The sequence below is a fragment of the Rhinopithecus bieti genome, unplaced genomic scaffold (genome assembly GCF_001698545.2).
Source record: "Rhinopithecus bieti isolate Rb0 unplaced genomic scaffold, ASM169854v2 scaffold_2205, whole genome shotgun sequence".
Classification (NCBI taxonomy): domain Eukaryota; kingdom Metazoa; phylum Chordata; class Mammalia; order Primates; family Cercopithecidae; genus Rhinopithecus; species Rhinopithecus bieti.
This window is the reverse complement of record NW_016803673.1, coordinates 1,964,827-1,983,953: the sequence shown is the minus strand read 5'-3', so window position 1 is coordinate 1,983,953 and position 19,127 is coordinate 1,964,827. Positions and strand designations below refer to the sequence as shown.

At 54.1% G+C, this 19,127-nt stretch overlaps 1 protein-coding gene across 1 annotated transcript in view; it reads right to left on the bottom strand.

The window, feature by feature from the left end:
* VAV2 (vav guanine nucleotide exchange factor 2) overlaps positions 1-19,127 on the bottom strand; it is a 192,278-nt gene that overhangs the window by 91,439 nt on the left and 81,712 nt on the right. The window contains 1 exon segment of the mRNA XM_017848951.1: positions 9,596-9,654. Coding sequence (XP_017704440.1) covers positions 9,596-9,654 — 59 coding nt within the window.

The window sequence follows — 19,127 nt, the reverse complement described above, 5'->3', positions numbered from 1 at the left end:
GATGCATGGATGGATGGATGGATGGATGGATGGATGGATGGATGGATGCATGGATGCATGGATGCATGGATGGATGGATGGATGGATGGATGGATGGATGGATGGATGGATGGATAGATGCATGGATAAATGAATGGATGAACAGAAGGGTGAATGAATAGGTGGATGAGTGTATGGGTGGATGGATGGGTGGATGGGTGGGTGAATAAATGGACGGATGGATGGATGGATGGATGGATGGATGGATGGATGGATGGATGGATGCATGCATGCATGCATGCATCAATGGGTGGATGGATGGGTGGATGCATGGATGGATGGATGGACGAGTGAATGGATGGATGGATGGATACATGGATGGGTACATGGATGGATGGATGGGTGGTGGAAGGATGTATGGAAGGAAGGAAGGAAGGAAGGAAGGAAGGAAGGAAGGAAGGAAGGAAGGAAGGATAAATGAGTGAACGGATGGACTGATGAGTGGACAGATGGACAAACTGAAGAAGGGACGGGTGGATGGGTGCTTGATGGGTTGTAGGGTGCTTGAATGATGGATAGGTGGGTAGATGTATGGATGTGTGGACAGATGGACAGACTGATGAATGGACTGGGAGATGGGTGGCTTGGTGTGTGCGTGGATGGGTTGTAGGGTACCTGGATGGGTGGATGGATGAAAGAATGGACAGGCAGATGGGTAGATATATACATGGATAGATGATGAATGAGTGGTAGATGGGTAGCTAAGTGGGTAGATAGAAGAATAAAAAGAAGGAAGGAAAGAAGGCAGAACAGAAGGCGGGGAGTGGGGGGTGGATGGGAAGGAGGGAATGAGACGAGAAGAGAAGTAATAATAAAATCCATTAGAGGAGCCGGAGAAGTATTCTCAGTGGGGAGAAGTATTCTCAGTGGGCAAACTGGCAGCTCAGCAAGTTCATCTGACAATAGCTGCGATGATCTCGGAGCTGAGCAAAGAGAGAAACTCAGCTGCATTTTGTCTTTGAAAGACAGACACAGGCAGATCCCTGCCCCACTGCAGAAGCTCAGGCTGGCTGTTCACGGCCCCCTGCCAGGCTGCCAGCCCTGCTTCTCCTGACCGTCTCCAGCATGAGGGAGCTCATCTACACCAGCCATGCAGTAAACAGCCAGTTACTGTATTTCTGAACAAATGTGTCTCCTTCACACCATCATCCTCATGGTGGCAACCGCAGAGAGGACACACCAGTGTTCCCTAACCCTGCCGCTCGGTTAGGGGTGCAGGGTGGGGGCACAGCCCCCATTGACCCATTGGGCCCCCCTCGCCATTTCTGTGCTGGACATAGACTCACCCAAGGTCGTACTGGCCAATGTGTGCCATGCACTTCCCATGTGCCAGACCCAGAGAGTCACCCGATTCTCCCACTCAGTCCTTATGAAAACCCCACACACAAGATGCCATAGTCACCCTATTCACAGACGACATCCCAGGTCTTGTAGGTGGCAAGACTGGATTCCAGCCGCCAACCACTCAGCTGTCAGGTAAAAGCCGCGGCAGGCCCTGGACAGCGGGAATGGTTTCAAAGCCTTCTCTGTGGGGCCAGGTGCACACTTCTGGTGGCCAGTGGGCCAGGCTGTGACTTTAGTACAGCAAAGGTCAGTATTTGCTGTCTCTGCAGATGTGGCCTCCCTCTACCCCAGGGCCACTCACTCCTTCCCAAGTGTGGGTCTCTGGTCAGCAAGCATGAGGAGGGGGTCGTCGGCCAAGAGAGGGTGGAAGGCTTGGTGCAGAGCTGCCCCCATGCTGAGCAGCAGAACTGGACACTAGGCCAGATCTAGTGCATGGAAAGGGAATCCCTCAGGCACTGGGGAGGCCCTGCCCCAGCGGCCTCTGCTGACATCACCCCTTGCTTGTCCCCTCTCTGCACTCTGAGTACCACCCACCAGCAGCAGCTCCCACAGGTGTGGCAGGTTCCAACTGACAAGCACCCAAAAGGCTGGAGCGGGCCAGGGAGCGGCCGAGCACAGTCTGCATCACCCTGCACTATGGCCAACCCACACATGCCACGCCCCTTTGCTACACCAAAGCACTTGCCCACTGACGGTCAGCTCTGTCACTAGCCTTGGCTGCCACATCAGCATTGGCATCCCTATATCAAAGAAACCAAGCCAGGCCTGAGTGCCCTGGGCTCTCCCTCCCCGTGCCAACACTGCCCAGACAGGACAGCCGAGCACCCTCCCTTCACCCGTCCTCACATGAGAAGCACCAGCCCTTGAGAACCTGCAACAAAGCCCCAGGGAGGATCCAAAACACTCTGGGTGCCTGCTGCTCCTGCTGGCATGATCCCTACATTCAGACTCAACTGCTGGAGATACTGGGATACAGAATGAGCAAGATCCAGGCCTGCTGGGAGCTCCCAGTGCAGAGATATGTGTGGGCACGTCAGCATATATACACACACACGTGCACACACACATACACCCATCTGCACATCAGACCACTTCCATGCAACCCTGCAAATACATCCCCATCTGCACATGCGAAACAACACCCCCCATTACACGCACACACACACACTCATTGCACCTGTACACACAACACATCCCTGCATGTGCACAGGCCATACCCAGCACCTGCACCTGCACACACACACCCCAAACACCTGCACACACACACTCCATGCACCCGTACACACACACATCTACATATGCACACATACCCCATGCACCTGCACTTACACACACATCTGCATATGCACACACACTCCATGCACCTGTACACACAAACACATCTGCATATGCACACATACCCCATGCACCTGCACACACACACACTCCATGCACCTGTACACACACACCCATCTGCACATGCACACACATACCCATGTGCACCTGCATACACACCCCCATCATGCATGTATACATACACACATGCACACACCCATACACACGCACCATCTAACACAGTTTGTTCTGCCTAAACTTGGAGGCTCCAGCCATGGTTGGACAAATGCAGAGGAGAGTGGTGCGAATGAGGCAGCGACCACGCCAGGCCAGAGTGCTGGGCCTGCCCAGTGCTATTCTTCACTGAGTTGCCGCTGGCTTGTGCTACTGACCAGGGCAACAAGGGTGTGGAACAGGTGCCAGATTGATGGAGCAAGCCAGCTGGTGACTTGAGCCTACCCTTCAGAGAGCTGGCTGCTGTGACCAGAAGCAGGCTGGAGGGGGCCGGACCCCAGCCTCGAAGCCCAGCAATCCAAAGGTGGCCTCTTCTGACCTCCCCTCTCCAGGAAGGAGTTTAATATCTTCCAATTACTCCCCTCCCACTCCCTATGCAGAGGAGGTTGAATCCATTATTGTAATGAAAGGAAAGAAAAAGAAAAAAAGACTCTCCAATTAGGCCGGCCCAGGGACTCACATGTCATCCTGTCCCCTCACAGCAGACCCACTGAGGACAGGTGGCCAGGATGTTTGATGTCACCAGGTGGGACAATTAAACCCATCTTGCTGGCGGGATGAGCTGCTAAGCATATAATGACTGCCACTTCCCGTCCCCATCTCCTCTCAGCCCAATTACCTGGAATTAAGCAGGCAGCACCAGATGGGAAAAGGGACACCAGCTCGGATGGAAGAAAGCGTTGAGAGCCGGGGATGCTGTACCCAAGAGAGAAGGCTACAGGAGCCACAGCAATGTCTTCAAACATACCAAAGACTCCGGGGAGAAGAGGCCGGGACTCTCGGGGCAGGACAAGGTGTTGGCGTGCTTATCCTTCACCTCGGATAACAGTGTGCACAGAGGGTAGCACATTCGTTCACGGAGGTGTAGGAACTGCAGAGTCTGCCAAGGTCCACTCACGGAGCCTCTGGCTGAGATGTCTCACTTGAGAGGTATTTGGTACCTAGTAGGTGATCCGGGAAGGCAAAACCAGGTTTGGGAGTGGAAGTCAAGGATGCAGCCCTCACCACTGCATAGACTTTCTCATTATCTGGGCCACCCAGCAAGGAACGGGGTTCTAGTGCCCTCCCGGCCACTGCAGGAGCAGAGGCTGAAAGGAAAGAACTCAGCAAGAGGCCGTCTCTGCAAGCTGCCTCTATATCCTGGGAAGGCACCCAGCCTCTCCCTACATGAGCCACATCTTAGGTCTGGTTGCTCAGTGCTCCGGGATAAAGCTCGCCACCAGCTCCCCCTGCACATGGGAAGACCAAAAGGCGGGTCCTCAAAGCCATAAGAAAATGCGAGGTCACCGCTTACAGTTCCTAAGGTTTTGTTGTGCTTAGATTCGACACGGGTATGTCCGATATTCTAAGAATTCACTTCATATTAAAACAGGAAGTTCCAGCTTACGTCCATTTCTCTCACTCCAACCTCAGCCTGACCCCTGTCCCCTGTCTTGCAGCTGTCACAGCAATGCTATTCACAGGAGCCAAAAGGTGGAAACAGGCCAAAGGTTCATCACGTGATAAATGGATATGCAAAATACGGCCCGGCCACACAATGGAATGTGACACGGCCATAAAGAGCAACGGCGCACTGACCGGCTATGGCTGAGTGAACCTTGAAAACAAGATGCGGAGTGGGAGAAGCCACGTGTGAAAGGCGCGCACGGTATGATTCCGGGGACACAAAACATCCAGAGCAGGCAGACAGAAAGCAGGCTGGGGGCTGCCCGAGGCTGGGGAGGGCGGTGACTACTCACGATAACGGGTTTCTTTCTGGGGTGTGAAGATGTTTTGAAAGCAGATAGAGGCGGTGGTTGCACAATACTGTGAACGTACTAAATGCCACTGAATTGCATACTTTAAAAGGGTTACATTTATGTGATATGAATGTATTTGAATTTTTAAAAGTCAGCAGCAGAAGAAAGGGTGGCAGGGCTGGGCCAGCATGAGACAATCAAAGCCAGGAGCCCAGCCCAGCAAGGAGCCAGGGCTGAGTCCCTCCATCCGGACTCCATGCTGGTATGTGCCCCCCACCAGGACCTCATGCTGGTATGTGCCCCCCACCGGGACCTCATGCTGGTATGTGCTCCCGACCAGGACCCCATGCTGGTATATGCCCAGACATGCCACATACTTGGGCCTTCAGACAGCCTCCCAGCCAATCCAGGGGCGTTTGCTGCTGCTCTAACAGGTCACCAGAGAGTTGAAGAGTTGGTGGCTACAAGCAACATAGACTCTTACAGTTCAGGGGGTCAGAAATCTGAAGTGGGCTCTAGGGGCTGGCATCAAGGTATTGAGGGTCTGGTCCCTTTCAGGAGGCACCGGGGAGAATGTGTCCCTTACCTTTTCCAGCTTCTGAAGAGGCCGCCTGCATTCCTTGGCCCACAGCCCCATCACGCTAACTCCGCCTCTGCCATCACATCTCCTCCTTCCGACTCTGACCTTCCTGCCTCCCTCTTAAAATTATGTGTATTTACATCTGCGAAAACCCTTTTCCTTGTCACACTCTCAGGGTTTGGGGGTTAGGACATCCACCTAGCAGCCATGGGCCTTCACCAAGGACCAGGTGCTGGGCTGTACGGTGCACAGACACACAGCAGCCGCACGAGGCAGGGCCATGCTCCCAGCCTACAGAAGAAGAGACAAAGTTTCCAAGAGAATCCCTGCCCAAGGTTGTTTGGCTGATGGAAGTTTCCTTCATGGGTCCTGACCTCGTAGGCTGAGGGCACCTTTCGGCTTCCTTCTCAGGAAGTCCTACCCTTTACCATCTCCTCCCTCCCAGCTGTTCAGAGCTGTCATGACCCCAAATTAGGACACCCCCAATCTGGAGAGTTCGCTCTGACCACAGCAAGATCCACATCCCCACACGCCTCGCTGGGTGCCTTCCACAAACCCCTCTCCTACTCTACAACCACAATCCTCCCCCTCGCCCCACTTCCCCAACACGTTTGATCCCCCAGCCGGTACCAGGGTGGGATTCTTAGATTAAGTCTCCATCAGCCTCTGAGAAGTATAATTGGGGCTTTTATGGAAAATCAGCTCATTATGCAAAGTGCAAGGGTTGTGAAAATGATTTTTTTGAAGGAGCACGTTGGGCTCCTATCCAGCCATGAAACGAGGGAGAGATTCCTCAGGGCTGTGGGCTTGGTTTGCGGGTTTTCAAGAAGGAAGGGGTTGTGCTAAACTAGAACCTTTTGCTAATCACTAACACTACAAAACGCTCGAAACGAAACACTTAGTGTCTTGTGAAGTGCTGGCGGCTGACCCCAGAAGGTTCAATTCCCCACGGAAATCTCAGCCCATCCGGAGCAAGGTGGGACATTGCTCAGACTCAGCCACCAAGTAGGGCTGCCTGGGAGGGTTGCCTGTCACCTGTCTCCTGAACTCTCGGGTGAGTGTGTGAACCAGTGGAGGTCTGCGCTCAATCCCAAGGGCTGCAGAGGGAAAGGACCCAGGAAAAGTCCCAGAGTGGGGCTCAGAGGAGGGAGGGTGGAGGAGAAGGGCAGGAAAGCCAGGCCTCGGGGAGAAGGGCCTGCAGAGGTCTTCCTGTGAAGCCTCGCTGTGCACTCAGGCGGCCCTTTCCTTTGGCCTGCAAATACCTCCCCTTCGTCTTTCACATCTGCCTGTCCTGTGTGCAGAAAGGGGTAACTCAGCAAACGTGGGGTGCTCAACCCCTCTACATGCCAAAGAAAAGACTGGCTCTTGCCCAGCTCCTAGGAGATGACCTCTAACCTCTAAGTCCTGGAGTGTCCGCTGGATAAGCCCTCTGGATAAGAGCATCTTTGTACAGCTGAGGCCTTGGGCCACACAGTGTACGCTCACGATGTGGTTTATGGCAGGGCTGTGGGCAATGCAGGATCAGTGTGGCCTTGGGAGGGGCTGGGGATGGAGTAACTAAGGTCGGTCTCACAGGCATGCCCAACCCCACCGACCACCAGTGAGGACCTCCACTCCAGGGCTTGGGTGGGCTTCCGTGGCTGGCAATGTTCTGTGGCTGTCGCCACAAGTGCCTACTGTCACACACCGTTGCCGGGAGAACTAAGCACTATGCAGAAGGCTCCATGGGGAGGGGACAAATGCAAACCCACGCCCGATGTATCCTGGCTCCACCCCGGGGCCTTTTCCATTTGCTGATTTGAGTCTAGACCTTTCTCCGCAGCCATAATGGCTTCTCCTGGTGAATCCGAGAACCCGGGGATGGTCTTGGGGACCCCACACATACCCTGCTACTGTCACTGAGAACATTTAGTGAGCCCTTCTCTGGGCCAGGCCCTGCGCCCTGGGATTTACAGGTCTCATCTCAATAAATCCGAGACACCCCCAGTGTTGACCTCATCTTGTAGATATAAAAAGTGAGGCTCAGGGAGATATCTCCAGCACGAGCCCCACAGCTAACCAGGACACAGGCTTCAGAGCTGGGTCCACCGACACGCAGCCCTGGCTCATCATGCCTCCACTCAGGTCTCCCGTGGGGCAGCAGCCTCCAGGGCTGGGGTCTGTGTTCCCAGTCCCAGGGGCCAGTGTGCCCACACGCTGCCTAGGCAGTTCCCCGACCTGAGAGGGAAGAGGGCAGGTTTCCCACTACATCTGCCAGCCCCAGGGCCAGGGCCAGCAAGCAGGGCCAACCGACTGCTCCACCCATCCTGGGAGGAGCGGCATGAAGCACCAGCATCGTCCTCTGGGGTTGGCTGGGTGGAGGGGCCAGAGAGGTGGTGGAGGGAGGGAGGGAGTGGCCCGGAGGGAGTGGGGGAGGGAGGGTCCCCACCCCGGGCCTCAAAGGGCCTCCCCATTCATCAGACAGCAGGACAGACATGCAGGATAGATGCAGGGCCAGCCCTTTCCACTGTCCTCACCATCCCCGAAGCCACCAGTGGGCTCCCGTTGCCACCTGTAAACCCCAAGGGACACAGGCCCTCGGAGCTTCAGACGGAGCACCTCAGCCTTAGGAGGGGCAGGGGCATCCAGAGCCTGACGCAGACACAGCTGTGACCCAGGACTGTGACCACGGACTGTCTGCAGCAGGAGAGGGGATATGGCTGTGGGCACCTGTGGCAGGACCGCGCCAATGCCAAGCCGGGCCACCAGCCTTCCCAGGAACAGAATCAGGTCACTCGTCTGACGTGGGGTCTGCAGCACCAGGCCTCCAGTTTGGGAGAATGTCTAATGGATTTGGAGAAGAGATAAAAAGTCTAGTATTTTGTGCAGGAGCAATTAAAATGACTGATTTTTTGTTGCTTGACTCTCTTTCCTTCCTAATAATATGTTAAAAAAACAAAACAAAACAAGAAAAAACAGGCTAGGGAGTATAACCACGCCACTGACAGTACTGTATGTCACGGGCTGGTGGAAGGAAGAAGGAACCATCATTTCTGGAAACAAAAACGAACAACACATAGTCTTTGTATCCAGAAATGATACTTTAAAAAAAATTAACGTGTTTTAAATGGTGCCTATTACAAACTTTGCACCAGTTGGGAAACAGCCTACACATCTGGTAGAGGGACTGGTGGGGCCCCAGAAGTGTTAGTTATCCTCTAGAAAGTACTCAGGGCGCTGGGCACCAGGGTTTTGACTGTTATTCTTTATGCCCCAAATGTGTTCTAAATATTCTTTTGTATGTGATTAATATGGAATTTTAAGAGTCTATCCTATATTTCATATTTTCAAAAAACCTCAATTCAAAGGCATTTCTGAGTCCTCTGAGAATCCAACATCGGAAGTCCCCATGGGTTTAGGAACATTTAGCCCTGCCCAGAGTCTCTGTGAACCTGAACAAATGGCCCCCACCAAGGGGCAACTGTGCCACCAAATGTTCCAGCCCCCTCGTTCTGGGGCCCCCCCAGCCTGCAGTCACACATGGCGTCCCTCACGGATCACATCAGGGTGAGGCCCCTTCCCAAAATGAGGGCACCCTCATGATGTCACCTGTGCCCAGATGTGACCCCATCCTCTCTGCTCTCAGGCCAGGCTCTCTCTGCCATCCCAGCCTCTCCTTCTCACTCTGCTGCCCCTGTCCTCCCAAGGGTCTCCCAGACACACGTCCCCACCCCGTCAGGAACCTGGTCTCCCTGACCTCAATCTGTGGGTCAGAATCCACAGTGCCCAGTTCTTATCTGGGGCCATTCCCTCCTCTCACAGATGCCCAAGTGCCATCCAAGTGTCAGAAGCAGAAGGCAAGATCACAGGGGTCAGGGGACCCTCTGAGGCTGAAGTCTGCAGTCCAAGCAGAATAAACGGAGAGTGGAGAAATTCCTTGGCTTGACTTGTCCAGATGCCCTGCACAGAGACCTGCAGCCCCTAAGCCAGGCAAGTCCACCCTGCTCCGGCCCCATCCCTGCAAACAGACCCCAGCTACCTCATTCTCGGCAGAGCCCCCGGTTCTGATGTGTGGAGAGTACATTTAGGTAGGCAATGATCTGTGAAAGGATTAATTTACTGATCTTATTACCTAAATCGGAAGAGATTTTGCAGCCGTCAGTAACATGCTTGCAAGATTTCTCCGGTGTGAGCTGAAGCCTCCCTCCCCCGCCAACAAGTTACTCGACAACACGCTGCAAATGTGTGATAAAGACACAGGCAGAGGGAGGGCATCTGCTTCCCACCCCAGTATCTGTGACAAGGCACGCCGGTGTCAACAGAGATGAAAGGACCTGGCCTTGGCAGCGCACTCCAGAGAGCTCACCTGATTCCTTTGTTCTGCGCAATGCTGTGCAGTGAGAGCCTTGACACCGCGGAGATGACCTGTGAGAGACAAGAAAAGACACTCCTGTAATTTCACAAGAGACCAGAAAAGGCATCACAGAACTGGGGACAGTGTTTTGCAGGACATCGAGAACTGTTAACTAAGTACATCACATCTGGGTAAGAAACACGGCTACAGTTTCAGAGATGGGGAAATGGGAGCCCAGAGAGGTCAAGCAACCCGCCCAAAGTCACCCAGCAGCCAGGGTACCACGCACATGCAAATATCCCAGGGTTCTGCTTGCTTCCCTTCAAGCCCTCCCCTGCATGACATTTAACCAGATGCCTGGCTCCATGGAGGGTTCGGGACACAGAAGGACAAGAGCTCCAGGTGCACAGCGGCATGACGGGATCTCTCCTTGTCTCCCCTGACCAACAGATTGGTCAAGAGGAAGGTTTGGCGAGGAGCAGTAGCCGCTCCTCCTCCCTCTGCTGCCCCTAACCAGCCTGCCCTGTGATGTGGGCCTCCTATGGATAGGCAGGACCCACCTGTCTCCTGGCATTGAAAGCCCCAACACAGCTACTCCACAGATCTCCAAAGGGACGGGTGGCAAGCAGGCCGGAGAGAGGACAAGAGGCTCTGCAGATGAATATGAGGAACCTGGGGCAGAGGACAGGAGATGGCTGGCCCAGGGGTACAGGTTGTCACACACATGAGATGGCCAAGAAGCTGTCACAATTCACAGGGTGAATGGAGCTCCTGCATGCCAGACTCAGGCCCTGAGGAGGCAGGTGCGGCCTCGATGTTGAAACTGCACCGAGTGTGAGTCCATGTGTGTGCACAAGTTCGCGTGTGTGGTCGTGTGTGCATGTTGCTTGCGTGCGCTCCAAGTCTGTGTGTGCACTGAATGGCTACGTGGCTGTGTGTGCGTGTATGTACATGTGTGTCTGGGGGTGGGCAACCGGAAAAGGCCCACGACGGCCACGTGCTGAATTCATAAACACCCTCCACTGGGTGCTGGCGTCATAGGAATGGAGCCCAGAGGGCGCTCTGTGTGCCGCACACCACACCAGGGAACCCCACGAGGCCATCCTGCGGTGCACATTTGCTAGACAGGAAAACTGAGGCTCGGTCACTTGGCCAAAGCCCCCCAGCCGGATGTACCCCCCAGGCTTCCTTTCAGGCTGTTCCACTTCCAGCAGCAATTTTCAAAAGGGGGAGAGGAAAGAAAATGAACTATGGAGACGGCAGGTTCGACCAATGAGCCAGCGGCTGCATGCTGCCTTCCTGTAGGTGCTCGTGGTTAGGGGCCAGGGCCAGGGAAGCTGGGGTCGTGGAAGGACAGGGTTCTTCTGTGCTTCCTCAGACAACACTCAATGGGCCGATTATGCAGCCGGCCCAGCCGCACTCCCATGCTGATGCTACAAGGGGCCTTTCACAAATAATCAGGAACTTGGCTCTGCGAGTGTTTTTGGCTTTTAAGAGCTCTAAGCATTTACGGAAAACAAAAATTAAAGCAATATTGCTGTATGTCCTTACAGTTATTTGGAAGAATGTTAGATCTCAAAGGGTTTGGCAACTACAGGGCACCCAAGCCCCCCTCACACACCTCCCACAGCAGACGTGGCTGATCAACTCCTCCGACGAGCCGGGCACAGGCCCAGAGTCCTCCTCCATGGAGTCTAAGGAGGCACCAGCATTCGGTCAGCACTGACACACAAGAACATGTTTGTCAACCTGGAGTCAGCGCAAAGGCCCCAGGTCGGGTCGTACAGATGGAACCAGAGACAGAGAGGAGGCGTGGTGGGTGAGCCAGCCAAGGCCAGAACATGGGTCTCCAGCGTCCGTGCATCTGTGGCTCCTGTGGACAATTTCTACAGCTGCTGTGACCACAGCAGCCTCAGCCCCGAGCTTGGGGTGCTTTGCCCCAGGATGAACACGTCATGAGTGGCGTATGAAGGGCTCTGGAGGGCCTGCAGCATTGATGGGCAGCTCCTTCCATGGGTTCAGCGTGACCAGCTATGCTAGAGGAGCCCTGTCCTTCCATCTGCCTGAATTTCAGGCTTCCTGGCTGGCACTGGGGACAGGGGGAAGCTCAGGGGCCCACCATGGGGGACCACACTCCAGTGACCCAAAACCCAGGGCAGGCGCTGCTGGAGCAGACACCGGACCACTGAGATAGCCATGCGGTCAGATGGGGCAGAGGCGGCCCCGTATGAAACCCACTGGCCTGAAAGGTTGGGAACAGAAGTACCTCCCTGCAGGAAGAGGGATGCCCCACAGTAGCTCCCCAGGGCAACTCTGGCTATGCCCGCCCCACTCCCAGGACAGAAAGCTGGTGTCCCCAGGGGCCTGGCTCTCAGGCAATGATCAAACACCTCTTAGCCCACAGCCCCAGCCAACTCTTCCGATATCGCAAATGTCAAAGGATGACATTTTCCCTACTTTTATTACCTCGTCTGTTCCGAGCGCCGGTTAACAAACGAATGAAGACGCACAGCCGCACTTCCCTTCCTCCTTCCCTCCCTCTCCCGAAGACAGCGCCGGGGCAAGAGGAAAGGAGCGTGTGTGCTGGGGACAAGGAACAGGGAGGAAGGACAAGGGGAAAGATGTGCCACTCGAAAGGACCAGGCCTGCTGGGGAGTCCGCCTGCACTGCCAGCTCCCAAAGCTTCAGGCCTCTGTGCCATTCACCAATGTCCAGGCCTCACCGGGCTGTGCTCAGTGAGACTCACTGAGGAACAAGGTGGGGACTGGAGAGCTCAGAGGACAGGCTGTGGTGGTTGAGTCCAGATCCTGGATGGCAGCCCTAGCTCCATCCCCACCCAACCATGGCCTGTTCTGACCTAAAGGTTCTCAGACATCGGCAGCCCGTCAGCCACCACACAGCCGCAGTACAACCTTTTCAAGATGGCGCTTTAAAGGACAGACCCTAGGTCCTATCCCCCACCCCAGAGGCTCTGGGGCCTGGGAATCTGCATTTATAGTTCAAGGCCCACATGGCTGGATATGCAGCCGACTGGGGCCCTCTGTCCCCTAGGGACTGGCCAGACGGGTAACGCCACAGACTGGGTCAAAGCCTGCAGGAAGCCAGGAGCATGTCCCAATTGTCCACTTGTGGATGCCTCACAGAGGCAGGGTCCCTGAAGCCCCTACACACTGGACGGGGAAGCAGAGGGACCAGGAAGGACGTAGGGAAGGGGATGTGGTCTGTGAGCTCTTCCAGGGTAGGAACTAAGTTGGCTTTGCTGAATGATTTATCTCCAACGTCTTCACATTGTAGGCCCTTCAGCTACAACTCCACCTGAGAAACCTTTAGATCACAGTGACCATAAATGCAAAGCTCTATGCTGCAGTTTCAGCAGAGGATAGGAAGCCTCAGTGACCCCAGAGCTCAGGCACCGAAAACTCCACTTGACGGTTCCTTCCACAAAAACACTTCAGCATCTTTACTTTACTGCATCGAGTTTCCAAACCGAGGACAGAGGTGCTGTGCTCACCGTACTTGCAACTTAAACATCCACAGTCAAAACTCAAGACAGGGCCATGAAGAAAAAGGAAACGTAGACTCTGGATTCACTGTTGGACAATCCCCAATTTTGCATGGCCTTCTGGAAAGAACCCAGATGTCTAGCTATTCACACGTGACCTCATCCCAGTCTCCACTGCACCTCTGCACCTTCTCTCTGCATCGTCTGCCTCACTTCTTTTTCACACCTCCTGTAACTTCATCCTTCTGTGCTGTATTCTTAGTGACTTCCTCGGTTCTATCTTCTGATTCATTAATTCTCCCTTCGGCTCCACCTAGACTACTGCTTAAGACACATATTGAGTTTTTCGTGTCAACAACCTCAATTTTCATTTTGAGAATTTCTATTTAGTTCTTTTCTCAAAGTCCATCTGTTCTTTTTGTCCTGCTTGTTTGCTCGTCATTTTCTCTTCTTTTCTTTTGCATTCTGTTCCTTTTTTCCGAGAATAGAAACTCTCTCTCATCAATTGCATCTGCTAGTCCCCTCCCCCATGCTGATCTGTTCTTTTTCAGCACCAGCTGGCTAGTCTGGTAAACATACATGTATTCACAGATTACATGTATTGTGTATAAACACACGTATATATCGTTCTATGCTGTAAGTGCATCCTCAGTGGGAATTGTTTTCAGTGGGTGGAGGGAGCCCCCAAGCTCTGAGAGGCATAACTGTGAGGCTCTCCTGGTTTCCCCCTGGCTTTCAGACCCCACCTCGGGCCTGGTGCCAATGCAGGATGGATCCTGCCAGACACTGTTTCCCTGCCCAGCCTGGGATGGTCAGCTGCTTCTATGTGCCAGAGTACAGCTCTCTGGTCCCCACTGCATGGCCCTCTCGGCCTTCCTGGCTCAGCTCTCTGCACTGCATCCATTCCATCTCCCTCACCTCCACCATGACGCAACCCCAGCTGTTGGGGCCCAGGCCCTAGGGGGGGCCTGGTTCCAGGCCTCCCAGGGGGTGGGTGGGGAGCCAGGCTGGCCTGGCTTCTCTTTCTGTCTTTGACATTCCTCTTGGTTTCTGACAATTGAGGATTTCTCTTTCTAGTTCTAAGCCTAGTAATCATGTTTTAGTTTGCATTATTTCATTTAAAGAGGGACTCTATGTGTTGAGGGGAGGGGAGGAGCCCATGCTCACTGGACCACTGTGTTTCGTAGAAATCCCTACGCCTTCCACAGAGCAGGAACTCACAAAAACCTCCAAGCAAAACAGCCGTCAAATCCCCGTGAGCCTGGGGCCCATCGGTGGGAGTGAGGACATGTCTACTCAACATCAGTCAGTGCGGGGCAACTACACTGCGATGATTTTAAAGAGGAGCCTGGTCAGGCGTGGTGGCTCATGTCTGTAATCCCAGCACTTTGGGAGGCCGAGGTGGGTGGATCACTTGAGGTTAGGAGTTCGAGACCAGCCTTGCCAGCCTGGTGAAACCACATCTCTACCAAAACTACAAAAAAATTAGCCAGGCGTGGTGGTACACGCCTGTAGTCCCAGTTACCTGGGAGGCTGAAGCAGGAGAATGGCTTGAACCCAGGAGGCGGAGGTTCCAGAGGGCCGAGATTGCGCCACTGCACTCCAACCTAGGCAACAGAGCAAGATTCCGTCTCAAAAAAAAAAAAAAAAAAAAAGAGGAGCCTGCCAATTTTGCCATTACGATGATAGATGATGGGGTGGTGTTTGTTTAGCACACATCACAGGGTGGCAGCGTGGGGCAGTGACATGGAAGCAGGAACTCCCGGCCACACAGGTTGAGGTTCGAATGTCAGCTTCCCCCTCAGAGCTGGGGTGACTCTCAGCCTCCCTGAGCCTGTCTCCTCAACTATAAAACATGGTCCTAACAGAGGTCTTGTCACAAGGCTGCTGGGTCCTGCAGGAGGACACACCCCTAGACGGGATGCAACACTGCCCATGAGTGCCAAGTGAGGACAAGGCCATGGGTCTGCTGGTGGTCCCAGCACTCCCTGCAGAGTCAGAGCAGGCGTCCACCCACACAGGGGACCATGGGGTCCTCAAAGCAGGTCTGCAGCTGGGCAAGCCAAGGCCAGCATCAAGGCTCAACACCCAGTGCCCATCAGGCCTCCCTCCAGGAAGCCCATCTCGCCAGGCGGTGCGTGCGCAACTCTAGCTTTCTCCTTCTGGCGCCTCAGAGAGATGGAAGCCAAAAAAGTGACCCAATCACCCTGCACTTGAGCCAGTGAAGCCACTGAGGGCCCCCCATGGTGGGGCCGCCTGGGGCCCTAGGGAAGGGCGCCACGTGCTCTGACAAGGTTTACAAGTTCCCGGCACCCTGCAGGCCCCTCTCTGACCCTCGTCAAGCCTCCAGGAGTACTGGTTTTGCTTAGGGCCTCTGGAGGGAATCCCCCTTTCCATGACTCTCTGGCAGGGCCAGCCATACCCTCCTGGCCACCACCTACAGACCCCAATGCACCGGGTGAAGACAAGAGTAGCAGTGGCCAACAGTTTCCAGTGCCCCCCACACCCTGTGCAGTGCTAGACCCAAGATGTCCCATCCCAACTCTCGCCACCTGGAGCTGGAAAACACATGCACCTTCTCCCAGAAGCAAGGCTCTGTCGCATCCAGCGACTCATCCACGGTCCTCTAGCTGGACAGCCGAGGATGCTGCCAGCTGCCAGGAGAAATGGTCCAGTGTGGGGCGGTCCACCTGGCCCCAACTCAGCTGAGTGCTGGGCTCAGAGTAGCCTCCAGCATCATTTCCTAAACCAATGGAAATAAGCGACTCCTCCCATACTGCCTACAGGAATTGCTCAGACAGGGATCTGAGGTCTCAGGAAGACCTCCCAGCTGTTCCCCACCCAAGGCCCCAAGTGCACCTCAGACAGACAGACCAGGAGACTTGGAATGAGGCAGCCACTGGCTTCTCCATACGATTGTTAACTGTCTTGTTCCACGTTTAAAAGTCCCTTCGTCTTGAGGAAACTTCCCAAGGTGGCCACGGGCATCCTCGCTGCCCTCCGTGCTTCTTGATCTGAAGTGACAGTCGGGTCCTGATTCAACCCGACTGCAGTGAGCTGCCCGGGGCACAGGTCTGTGCGGCAACATGAGGCACAACCTGCCCACAGCACAGCAGGTGCCACAGGTGCCACATCCCCATGAGGTGGTGGGGCGCGGCAGGGAGAAGGAAGAGAAATGAGTCTTCTGGCTCTGGCCAGGAGATGCTCTGCAAAGAGGGAAGAGCCCAGACCGCCCTTGGTTCAAATCCGCCCTTCCCGGGCACCGTGCTGAGGCTCCCTGAGGCTGGGTTGACTCATCTGTGAGATGGGGATAATAGTGTCTACCCATGTGGCTGTAGGTGAATGAGACGGAGCCTGGCCCAAAGCAGGGACTCGCACGCTCTCAGCTTGTGGAAAGGGGACTGTGCCCGATCAGGAAGGCCCACGGAGGGACTCATGGCTACACTCCATCCTCCACTTGCTTGAATGAAGAAATGAAAACAGAGCAAAGTACTAGGCTCAGGGCCAGAAGAGCGCATGTTTGTTATGACTTTAGAAGACACCCATAGCCACTGAAGTGTCCCTCCATCTCCTGGGAATGCCGCTCTGGCCCGTCCTATCCCTACAGCCTCACAGCTTCCCCTGGTACTTGGGATGTGAACCTGAGCACGTGGTTCCTCCGGCCAAACCTCACTCAAGACACTCAAGCCAGGCAACGGTGATCCAGAACCACCACCCAGGTGGATGCACGTGTGCCCTACAAAGGGAAATCAAGCTGGGTGCGGTGGCTCATGCCTGTAATCCCAGCTACAGTCTCACTTGAGATGAGGAGTTGAAGACCAGCCTCGGCAACACGGTGAGTCCCCATCTATTTTTTTTTTTTGAGACAGAGTTTCATTCTTGTCACCCAGGCTGGAGTGCAATGGCACCATCTCTGCCCACTGCAACCTCTGCCTCCCGGGCTCAAGCGATTCTCCTGCCTTAGCCTCCTGAGTAGCTGGGGATTACAGACAAGTGTTGCCACACCTAGCTAATCTTGTATTTTTAGTAGAGATGGGGTTTCAGCATGTTGGTCAGGCTGGTCTAACCTCAGGTGATCCACCCACTTCAGCCTCCCAAAGTGCTGGGATTACAGGCATAAGCTACCACACCCAGCCTCCATCTCTTAAACAACAACAACAAAAAAGTCTTTAGGGCCAGGTGCAGTGGCTCACACATGCAGTCTCAGCACTTTGGGACGCTGAGACAGGAAGATTGCTGGAAGCCAGAAGTCTGAGGCCAGCCTGAGCAATACAACGAGACTCCATCTCTACAAAAACTAAAAAAATAAAAATAACCAGACGTGGTGGCATGCACCTGTGGTCCTGGCTACTCGGGAGGCTGAGGTGGGAGGATCACTTAAGCCAAGGTGGTCGAAGCTGTAATGAGCCAGGATCACGCCACTGCACTCCAGGCTGGGTGACACAGTGAAACCCTATCTCAAAAAATAAATAAAAATTAAAAAGAAGGCCGGGCGCGGTGGCTCAAGCCTGTAATCCCAGCACTTTGGGAGGCCGAGACGGACGGATCACAAGGTCAGGAGATCGAGACCATCCTGGCTAACCCGGTGAAACTCCGTCTCTACTAAAAAATAAAAAAAAAAAAAAAAAACTAGCCGGGCCAGGTGGCGGGCGCTTGTAGTCCCAGCTACTCGGGAGGCTGAGGCAGGAGAACGGCGTAAACCCGGGAGGCGGAGCTTGCAGTGAGCTGAGATCCGGCCACTGCACTCCAGCCTGGGCGACAGAGGGAGACTCCGTCTCAAAAAAAAAAAAAAAAAAAAAAAAAGGAAGAAATTGGAGCCCTGAGCCGTGCTGGCGACCACGTGATGATGAGCCATCCGCCGACCCAGCCTGCTCTCAGAGGCTCTGCTGATCAGAAGAGCTGTCTGGCCCCGACCCTCCTGCTGTCATTAGCAATCAGTAAGCAGGAACTGCACAGACCTGGCCCCAGCCGCAGACCTTCCTTATCAGCCATTACCACGCATCTGGAAACACACACACACACACGCAGCCCAATGGAGCCAAATGGCAAGATTATCAAACTCATTTAAATATGTTGCCCCGGAAACTCACCTATCTGCCTTGGAAATCTACAGCTCCTATTGCAGTGTATTCAGAAGCAAATCATTATAAATTACTTTTTCTAGCTCAGCCTGTGTTATCCTTCATTTTTTTTTTCTTTTTTCACATGGAAAGCAAGGTCAGAAAAACTTGGGGTTCTTGCCTTCAGAATGACAAGCGACCATCGAGCAGTGATAATTACAAAACATGTGCAATCACAGCTTCACATTCAGGTTTTGCCACCAGGAAGAGGCTGGAAAAACAAAAGCAAGCAGGAAAGGCACTTCTCAGCCATTGCATTGGGCAATGGCAGGGCTGTGGGGCCCGACATCAATAGTTTCTTCTTGGGAGCCAGCAGAGTGCAGAAAGAGAGGTGGGAGCCGCCCCAAGGCCCCTGAGCGGCAAAATGAAAAATGTCACTCACTCAGCCAGGCGACTGGCAGCAACTCTGAAGGGGAATGCATGAAAGGAGGGTCTGGTTGTCCTTACAAAGAAGATCAGGGCTCGAAAGTCATTTAGAAGGAAAGAAAAACATGAGAACGTCTTCTCCGTAAATAAATAGCTCAGAATTGCCCCACTCCTCCTGGAGCTTTCAACAAAATGATACCCAAATATATGCTTCCTTACTCTCAGTGGGTCTGGTTCAACACCCTCAAATGCAGGAGTCTGAGAGACCACCTGAGCCTTGGGGACCAGCAGCCCAAATCTTTGTGCCTTACACTCTGTGGGTGCTCCTTGTCTACAACATAGATGGATAAGTGGGTGGGTGGGTGGATGGATAAGTGGGTGGGTGTGTGAACAGATGGATGGATGAGCAGATGAGTGGACAGGTGGGTGGGTAGGTGGAAGGACGGATGGATGGATAAGGGTGTGTGGGTGGATAAGTGGGTGGGTGGGTGGGTAAATGAATGGAAGGATGGAAGGATGCATGGATGGGCAGATGGGTGGGTGGGTGGGTGGATAG